This window comes from Camelus ferus, chromosome 5 (assembly GCF_009834535.1).
Source record: "Camelus ferus isolate YT-003-E chromosome 5, BCGSAC_Cfer_1.0, whole genome shotgun sequence".
In the NCBI taxonomy this organism is placed as follows: Eukaryota; Metazoa; Chordata; class Mammalia; order Artiodactyla; family Camelidae; genus Camelus; species Camelus ferus.
Genome location: NC_045700.1, coordinates 57,062,145 through 57,072,822, shown reverse-complemented (window position 1 = coordinate 57,072,822; position 10,678 = coordinate 57,062,145). Strand labels below are relative to the sequence as shown.

Genomic DNA, 10,678 nt, shown 5'->3' with positions numbered 1-10,678 from the left:
TGTGACTCAGCTCCTTGCCGGGAAGTGAGCAAATCAGGCTATAGGGCTGGCAAAACTCCAAACTTGTGAGAATCCAAAGAAGGTAGATCTGAACTCCTCCACGTTCCCCAGTCAAAGTGCAGCATTCTGCAGATGGGCAAAGCCACCGGTTAGAATGATCACTTGGGCACTGCAAGTATAATCTGCAATCTGCCAAGATCAGTGTGCTCGTAGTTGTGAGCCCCTCCCTCCTTCCCCATCATGATCAGATTTCCAGTAGCTGAGCCCTTGCAGATTCTCTGAGATGAGATCAGAGTATGGGCTCCCACAAAGAGACCCACAATTCTGGAGGGAGGGGACTGGTTGTTCCCCTGGATTCTCTTTTCTCATTGAAGGAATAGAGGTTTAGGGAAACCTCTCCTTATGGTGCTGTGCTGGCCTGGAGGAGGGGCAATGTGATCAACTTGTAGCCACTTCTCTTATCCTCCTAATGCAGTCTGCCTTGGTCTCTGTGGTGCAGGTAGGTGCTTCAGCCTCACTGCCATATTCTAGGATTCTCTCAGTGGTGTCTTGTTCTTGAATAGTTGTTAGTTGTTCCTCTTGTGAGGGGAGCAAAGTCAGGAACAATCTGTATCATGATCTTGATGAAGTCACTCTCCTAAAGCTTGGCTTATAATTATAAAATTGGAATTCTTTTAGATTAAATCATAACCACTACAATAGTTTCATAAATGTCATTATGAAATGTTAACTTTTTTATTATTCTTATTGATATAGTCTACTTTTCCTGGCAAAAGACTTTGGAAATTCAGTAGCATCATTGCATGTGAAATTTTTAATCTGCTTATCAAGTCTCTTCCTTAACTGGGGGTTGGGGGGAGGGGGTGAAGGATAAGGAGGACAAGGAGAATGAGAAGGAGAAGGAGTGAAGTAGAGGCAGCTCATAGACTCAGAAATAATAAAATATAATGTCCTTGGACCTAAGAGGCCAAACAATAATGTTCCTAGGGACCATGATAACTATGCCCTAACAAATTATTCTTTGAACTTGCAAGATTAATTTTGTCCCAAGGACCAAGTCCTCCTTTTTGTATGCTGAAACATCTGCTCCATAATTCAAAGAAAGTCAGTGGCAACTATAATAAGGAGTGTTTCAAATGGTACTTTTAAACAAAGAATATGAGGAGTTATTTTACAGTTAATTATTGACAATAGTCAATACTCTAATGCAGCACCTGTAAAACTTTAAAGATTAATGTTGCATAAATGTAGACTTCTTTCAACTGACAACTAAGTTTGAGATTCCTTGTTGATGTAAAACTACTGATATATAACTTTTGTCCTTAGATTTTTAAAAGCAAGTGAAACATTTCAAACTGTCTCACCACAACTACAACTACATATGTATAATACCAAGAAAAGGCAAACCCTATTTTAACACTTAGGGTGAACAGATGAGGTTACCAACTTACCAACTTACCAAATTACTTTTGAAGTTTCTCAAGATGGGGGCTGGGTAAGAAGTAGTGTACCATTGACCAGGCACCATTAGAGCTCTGAGTATAAGCACTCCACCCACACACAGCTGCATGGCCCAATTTAAGCATGTGATCTTGAGAGAGAAAGCTTGGAAAAAAACAGAGTCAGAGGTTGCACAATTCAGGAGATTTTTGCCAAAGTGCTCCCCAGCTTGCCTGAGAGCTTGCCTGAGACACCATGGATCTGGCTCTCAGACATGCTGAAAGGGCTTTCCTTGATCTCCACAGAGCCAGAAGCAAGCCTGTTGTAGCAGCCAACTGATTCTCCTGGGTCAGTTAGACCCAAGGTCAACGGCCTTGTAACATCTGGGCTACAGCAGAGAAAGATTCTTCTCTTTGTTGTTGTGTCCAACATCAGCATAGCACAAAAGCAAACTAGCTAAATAATATTCTGTCTGTCTTTTGATAGTTACATGTGTGATTGTCCTAAATAAAAATAGGGCAGTTTGTTTTTCAATCAAGCTGTGGTAGTAAGCTTCCTTTTTATTTATATTGTGGTTTTTCAAGAAAAATTCCTTGTAATAAAATGTTAAATATACTTATTCAATGGTAAACTAGTCAAAAACATGGCCGTAAATAAGAAAAAATGGAGTTCTTCAATGGTAAAAAACCTGATAAGATCAACAGAAAGTTAGAGTTAAAAATAGAATTATTAAAAACATCATTATTCCGATGAAGATAAAAATGGCCCTTTATACCATGTTATACTCTGTGGCCAAAAGATACTCAAGAACTTTTTAAAAAATCTGGTTGTTGAGTCCTCTCCTCTAAACAAAAAAGGTGCATGTCAGGAAGAGAAAAGGAAAAAGGGGAAAAAAAGAAAAGGAAGAAAGGAGGTATAAAGCAGTAATAGAGTTTCCTTCCCCTAGTATCAGAGGGCATACAATAATGTTCCTGGGATGATGACAAGCACTTTGATAAAGGATGGTGTGCTTTAGGACTTTTGTGTTTGGTTCTTCATAAACAATAGAGAAGACAATCAATACATAACTGTTAAGTATTTTCCTGGGGCCCTAGTGCAAAATGCATAACCAACATAGTTTTTTCCAGTACAAAGAGGTATATAGATGTCACATACAACCCTAGTGTGGTTTATAACACAAAAATGCACTTTAAGACACTGTTTTTCCAATACCAAGTTTACTTATTAACTCTGGTATTTTCTTAAACATGAGTTTTCTCTGTCTGCACTTTGGCAGGGGACCAGCATAATTCTGCTCTAACTAATGCCTGGATAATAGGTATTTTAAACCTCTTCAGCAGTCCATAAACTTCATCTGCTTGAGTTCAAACTGAAAATGGCTCCTGTATTTCTACAGAACCACAACACTTCCTATGTAACACGCTTAACTATCCCCTGAACTTACTATTTTAACATTTAATTACTTTATGCTAAGGTTATGTGCATTTCAGTAGGTCCACTAAATCCATTAGTTGATCCACATGACATGGCCATAAGAAGATACAAGATATAGGGAGACACTGTCCCAAAAGTAACCAGAAGATCAGAAAGAGTCCAATAAAGAAAGGTATTTGTACATCCCATACAGTTGTTCACTAATAGATAAATTATGGCTTGTTCAATCAATGAAACCTTATGTAGCCATTGAAAATGAAGATTATAAAATATACAAAAACCATTAAAAAAAAACAGGTTATGATATATTAATTTTTAAGGAAAAATTTATATTCAAAATTGCAAATATATATATGTACATATATACCCACATTTTATGTATGTGTGTATATATACACATTTGACTGCAGTTTTGAAAATATATTGAAAATTTTACATGGGAAAAAATGAACATAAATGTTCACATGACTGTGTCAAAGTGGAAGACTGTATGTTGCTATTTTTGTTCTCTCCAGAAGTTTTTATAATTCATTTTGTTTTTAATCTTTTTGAAAAGAAGAGATGTGGAAACCACTGTGCAAAACTTCTCTGATGATTTTTTAAAACAAATCCAATATAGTTCATGCAATAGATTTTATCATATTGGTAGATATCTTAAGAATATATATCCACCATGATTCAGGTGACTCTTTAAAAAACAGATGCATATCCCATTTAAAATATACAAAATAAAATCCCTGAATGAAATTAGTTCTTTAGTTTCCAAAAGGCACAAATTCTTTATTTATGACAAAAGTTTAGTCACAAAGTGGAAATCCCCTTTTGTTTTGAAATAAGAGAATACATTTGGAATTTTTATCATACAGTGAAGAGGGGAACAATTTTTAAATTATTAAGAAATTTTTAATTGTATGTTTTGAGACATTTTGTTATTTACTGATACAAATTTTTAATTTAACTGTTATTTTCCTATTTTAAAAAAATAGGATCATTATTCCAAAGTGAAAAAGGTAAAATAGCCACTTTTTAATACAGTTTTTAATGTTTAAGGGTTTCTAAACACTTTATGCTGAAGACTGATCATATATCTCCAGTTCTGTCTGTAATATTATTAGCATAATATTCTTTTAGCATGGCTTTACCAGCTTTTAACCTGCCTGACACTTTTCCTGTATTTGTGCTCTGTTTAACACAAGCAAGCCCAAAGCTTCCTGTCTGATGGTGATAACATATGCCTGGCTTTGTTGTTGGCTGCTGGAGTGAAAGGGAAGACAATGCCCTTTAACCTATGTACAGTAGAATAAAGCTTATCAGATCCTCCCCAGATATCATTAAAGGAAATAGGCTACCAAGGTTGCCTTTGTTAGGAAACATATATTTTAGAAAACTGTCACTGCTAATCTTTTTTGTTTTGGCACTAGAAAATTACTTCTACAAGTTTCAGACCTTCCAGACAACAAAACCATACTAAGATAAACTGAAGAAAGTAACAAGAAAAGTATAACAGGCAGTAAATTATCCTCTTGCAATCACTATGGCAAATGCTTTCTACCAAAAGAATTAACTCACTGTGATTATTAGAAATTGAGTCTGAAATCCATTGTGTTTAAAAAATAAGAACTAAGGCGAAATTTTGTAAACTTGTTTATAAAGTACAAATGTATAATTGTACTTATATTTAAGTTGCAGTTGGTTTATTCCCAGGTTTATTCAGTCCCTCAGGATATTCTGTTAGGCAGAATATTGATGGTTGCACATTCAAATCTTATTGCCCCTTCCCCATTTCCATCTATGCATACACAAGAAAACTATTAATCCTAATAGACAAATACAAATACAAAGTCAACATACAAAAATCAGTTGTGCTTCTGTATACTAAAAACAAACAATCTAAAAGGCAATTAAGAAAACAATCCTATTTACAATATTATCAAAAAAGAATAAAATAGTTAGGAATAAATTTAACCAAGAAGGTGAAAAACTTGTATACTGAAAACTACAAAACATTGCTGAAAAAAAATTAAAGGAGACACAAGATCCCATATTCATGGATTAGAAGATATATATTGTTAAAATAGCCGTACTACCCAAAATTATCTACAGAATCAGTGCAATTCTCATCAAAACCCAAATGGCATTTTTAAAGAAATAGAAAAAACAATCCTCAAATTCATATGGAACCACAAAGGACCCCAAATAACCAGAATAATCTTGAGAAAGAACAAATCTGTATACCTCCAACTTCCTGATTTCAAAACATATTACAAAGCTACTGTAATCAAAATAGTATAGTACTGGCATAAAGTCAGACATAGAGACTAATGGAACAGAATAGAGAGCCCAGAAATAAAGTCATGCATACACAGTTAACTGCTCTTCAACATAGGTGCCTAGAGTACGCAATGGGGAAAGGATAGTTTTCAATAAATGGTATTAAGAAAATTAGATATCAACAAGGGAAAGAATGAAATTGGACCCTTATCTTAGTAATACACAAAAATCAACTGCAAATTAATTAAAAACTTAAACATAAGACCTGAAACTGTAAAACTCCTAGAAGAAAACATAGAAGAAAGTCTTTGTGACATTAGTCTTGGCAATGATTTCTCGACTATGACATCAAAAACACAAGCAAGAAAAGCAAAAATACACAATTGGGACTATATCAAACTAAAAAGCTTCTGCACAGCAAAGGAAACAATCAACAAGGTGAAAATACAGCCTATGAAAAGGGAGAAAATATTTGCAAACCATCTATCTTATAAAGGGTTAATTGCTAAACTGTCTAAGGAACTCCTACAACTCAATAGCAAAAAATAAATAACCTGATTTTTTAAATGGGCACAAGATTTAAACAGATATTTTTCCAAAGAAGACATACAAATGGTCAACAAGTACATGGAAAGTTATTGTATATATCATCAGGGAAATGCAAATCAAAACCACAATGAGAAAGCACCTCACACGTGATAGAATGGCCATTATCAAAAAAAAAAAAAATAGAAAACAAAATAACAAAAGTTGATGAGACTGTGAAGAGACTAAAACGCTTGTGCACTGCTGGTGGAAATGTAAAATAGGGCAGCCTATGGAGGACAATATGAAAGTTTCTCTAAATTAAAAATAGAATTATCATATGACCCAGCAATTGTACTTCTGGGTATTTATCCAAAAGAATTGAAATCAGGATCTCAAAGAGGCATTGGTACTTCTGTCTTCATTATAGCATTGTTCACAATAGCTGAGGTGGAAACAACCTAAATGTTCATCAGTAGATTAATGGATAAAGAAGATGTGGTATATATATACAATGGAAAATTATTCAGCCATAAAAAAGAAGGCAATCCTGTCATATGCTATAACATGGATAAACCTTGAGGACATTATGCTAAGTGAAATAAGTCAGTCACAGATGAACAAATACTGCATGATTCCACCTACAGGAGGTATCTCAAGTAGTCAAACTCATCAAAGCACAAAGTAGATTGGTGGTTGCCAGGAGCTGGGAGGAGGGACAAATGTGAAGTTGCTATTCAATGGGTCATGTAAGATGAAGAAGTTTTAGAAGATCTTCTGTACAACATTGTGCTTATAGTTACTGTACTATAAACTTAAATTTTTAAGAGGGTAAAAAAAAAAATACCATACTTGGGTAGCACACAGATCACTTTGCTTAATGATGTGGTTGCAATCCAAAGGTGTAATTCAAAGAATAATCATTGGAATAGCATTTGTATCAACTTGCCCATCTTCTCTTAAGAATAACTGAGGTAGAATATTATCTCTGTCACATGATATATAGTACTCAACAAATTTTGACCATTTTACACGTGTCAAGTAATAGCGCAGCCTTTTTTTATTGAAACTTCCTACAACTGACACATCACTCCACTCCCTGCACTTGAATCCCAGAACAGTTTAAAATTCTGAGCTCAAATCTGGCACACACCCATTCTCAGAATTTCTAGATTTTCAACATAATCAGGTTATTTATAGGTCCTTATTCTTTCCATCTTTGCATTGTTTCCATAATCCAGATCTCTTACCTCCAGGTAGAGAGAGCTTTGTTAAAATGCTACCTTGTCTGGTATTTTGCATTCTGTATAAATAATTTCAAAGCCTGTTGGTAAAATTCTCTGTAGTCTCTACTTTCAACTCCTGTTTTCCCAACATTTAATAAAGGATTTTGTTGTTGTTGTTGTTAAAGGAACAAACAGCCCATGTAAAAAGGTGGAAAAGGGGATATATGATGAATCTCACAGAACCCCCCAGAGCATGAAGAATACATAGCCTTTATAGAAAACCAAACCTAGAAACTGGAATGTTATTAATATCAGGTTGTTCTCCATATCTCTCCTTTTCTCACTGCTTAGGAATGTGGGCCTTGAGTCAGACTATGTAGGTCTAAAATCTTGTTCCACCATTTACTGTTTACATGACTTTGGATAAACTAATATGTCTAAGCCTTATTTTCCCCATCTGAAAAAAATGGGGAAAAGTACCTCTCTAATGAAGATACGGTGACATTAGAGCTATAAAGTTCTTACAACAATACTGTAGTATATAGTAAGTGTTAGCTCTCATATTATTATTTCTGCTTCCTTCTCTTCACTGAGTCACTCAAGTTCAACATGGCTGCTGCCCAAGCTCTACAGTCACAACCACCTGGTCCTTCTCCCCAACTGACTTATCATCCTATCTGAGCACTCTAACACAGACAATGATATGGCTAATGTTGGATCAGCTGCCTTCTATTGCTTAAATAATTGTTGCCCACAGCCAGGCTTTTGAGGCATGAAGGGTAGCCCTGTCCAGGAGATGTAAGCATGCTGAATTCACATGGTAATGGAACATGTCTTGGACACTGTGTCCTGAGTCTCTTAACTACATATGCTAGGTAAGCTATTGGTCACAGTTACAGTCATTCTTCTGTTGCTTTTTTCAACAAATGAGTAGCATATATAGGGCTAGATCCACAGTGTACTGATTTCTGCTTGAGGATTTTTTTTCCTCTACCCTAAGCCTCTAACAAACTATTTGATACTAAGCAACTTATTTCACCTCTCTGATCACAGGATTTCTCAATTTAGTACTATTTCAAGAAATAATTCATGGAATATCTTATATACAAAAGAACAATTCATTTCTAACATCTTTCAAGTATATTTTTGGGTCATAGTTGAATATGGGCACTTCCTTCAGTTAAAAACTTTGGCCCTCTTTGCAAAAGAGTTTGACAGAAAACAGGCAAATCTAAAATTATCTTCCTTCTAAATTATTAGGATAAAATGTTTCATTAACAAAAGCATTTCATAATTTTATATTATCTTATTCCAGTATTTTTACAGGGCCAATTGCCCTCTCAGGCTATTCCCAGTGAGCACATCCCTACATTAATGGCAATGAGAACAATTCTTTAAGCACAGGATTTCCTGTTTAGTGGCTGCAAAATTACAAGGATCTTGGTTTGGAATAACTTTGAGCCAAGAATTAAATAGTGAGTAATAATAGCATATATTTGACAGAACCCAGACAAAAATATGGGTCTACAAATGAAAATAATTTTCTTTCATTTTCTATTTTGTCTTAAAGACATAAACTTACATTCCTTTGATTATCCAAAGTAAATGATATAGTCTATTCTTTATTTTAAGATTATAAGCCTTATCTAAGATAACAAAATATACCTGTTGAACAACTCTACATTAACTGTTATGAGACTATAATAATGGGTAGCATGGGCAGTACATTCCTATCAAGACTTTATATTTTCTGGTTTATTCTCCCCTCTTTTTTAGAGAATAATCTGAAAATCAAGCTTAAATTTGACCCTAGAAAAGAACTGCAGTATCATAATCTATGAACAATGAACAATATAGTTTTCACAATTCTGCAACCAGTCCAGAAAATATTAGAACAAGCCTAGTAAGTGGATCTCATGGCAAATCATAATGGTGTAGAATTGTAATTGTTCAAGTGAACTGATAAGTTGGAATTCTCTGGGAAAATATTTAAGTGCCAATCCATTTTATGTACAGCATGAAGTTACTGTAGAAAGTAGTAGTGGACATTTTCAAACTATAGTAATCAGAATTCTAAAACCGTGAGTCCCAATTCCAACACAAAAAAAAATTGGGATTCCATAGTGTTTAAAGGGAGTGAGTCTCAGGAAAAAAAAAGATATATGCAATAATATAGATGAATCTCAAAAACAGTATACTTAGTGAAGGAAGCCAGACTGAAATGGCTACATACTATATAATTCATTTTATGACATTCCAAAAAAGGCCAAACTATGGAACAGAAATCAGATCAGTGGTTTCCAGAAGCAGAAAGTGGATTAACTACAAAGAAGCATGAAGGAGGTTTTTCAGATAATGGAAATCTTTACTATCTTGATTGTGGTGATAAATTACTGTATAAACTTGTCAAATTTCATAGAACTGTGGGCACCCAAACACAGTTACTCTTACTCTATGTTAAGTCATTCTTGAATAAACAAAAAAAAAGTTAGAGGTTTCTCTTGGAAAGACAATTAACAGTGTATATTACAACTCCTGCTACTACTATTTCTCCCTAAGAACTTTAGCATATTATGAAACAACATGGGGAATCTAGAATTAAACCAATTTTTTAAAGACCCTACCCCAAAACTAGCCTAGACCTGGAAAATCATTTCAGTAGAGACAAGTTAAAGGAAAAAAATCCAGGTGTGACACCAGGTTCCTGTAATAATCTTAGCATTTGTTTTGGCCAAAATCTGTTCCTCATGGTCAGTGACAACATGTGGAACCAGACTTGGCCAGGAAATATTCCTCTGGCTCCTCTCTCTGTGCACAACACTCAGAATCTTGTGTGCCTTTAGAGGATGGTTAATTAATATAAATACATGATCAGTTACACATAATAGCAGTCACATTTCCATATAAAAACTTTTAGAAAATGTTGATGTTACAAAATTTCTTTGCATAGAAGTTTCTTACATAGAAAACTTTTTTTAGTCTCTTTATTCTTCTTCAGTTATATCCTTAATACTCTAGATGAAGAAAGTCAAAATTTAAATAGTAAATATTTTCTTGCAATAGTTAAGCCCTGGTACTTAACCTTCTTAAAATAGACACTTTAGTTTCTCATTTTTGGTTTAGATAATGCCTCTGAATTAAAAAACAAAGTTGTATTGGATAAAATTCTAGACATATTTCTAAATGAATATGAACCATTGGTCTAATGCTTAAGTGAAAACAGTGTTGGAGCAATGATAATTGAACAGAGAAGTCACTAAAACTTGGTAACAGATCTAAAAGGTTTATAAATGACTTTTCCTACAATCTTATTCCTTTTGGTTTGGTGCACATGGCAGTGTTTTTTACAGAGTTACTAACAAACATGCCAAGCAAACACAATAACAAGTTTGAAACAAATCTGAGAAATTCTGTCATTTCTATGATTTTAAATATCCAGATGTTTAAAATTGCATAAGCCAAGCATTCAAATATTTGAATGTTTCTTATTCACTTCATCCAAATGTTTTGATATTTTAGAGGAAAATTAAGAGAAATTGTGGAACCAAAAATGAACCAAGTAAAATTTTTATTTTGAGTAAAATTTTGAGAAACAGTTGATAGGCATTTGAATGAGTATTTGCACTTTTTGAAACATTGGATGATGTCCAATATCTATTCTAAAATTTAAGTGTTGATTTGCTACTACATTGCATCTATTCTTTTAATGTAGTTAATCTCAAGAGATAAAGAGTACTCTGTTAGGTTAGCTTTAAAATGTGCAGCAGCTCCCACCAAATTTC

At 34.1% G+C, this 10,678-nt stretch overlaps 1 protein-coding gene across 2 annotated transcripts in view; it reads left to right on the top strand.

Moving 5' to 3' along the window:
* Positions 1-337: 337 nt before the first annotated feature.
* Positions 338-10,678, top strand: part of ZSWIM2 (zinc finger SWIM-type containing 2) — a 45,510-nt gene continuing 35,169 nt past the window's right edge. For both annotated transcript variants that reach the window (XM_032479889.1, XM_032479888.1), the window contains exon 1: positions 338-499. Coding sequence is in view for 1 of the 2 variants with exons in the window: in XM_032479888.1 (XP_032335779.1) it covers positions 470-499 (30 nt within the window). In the remaining variant the exon portion in view is untranslated. The remainder of the gene's footprint in view (positions 500-10,678) is intronic.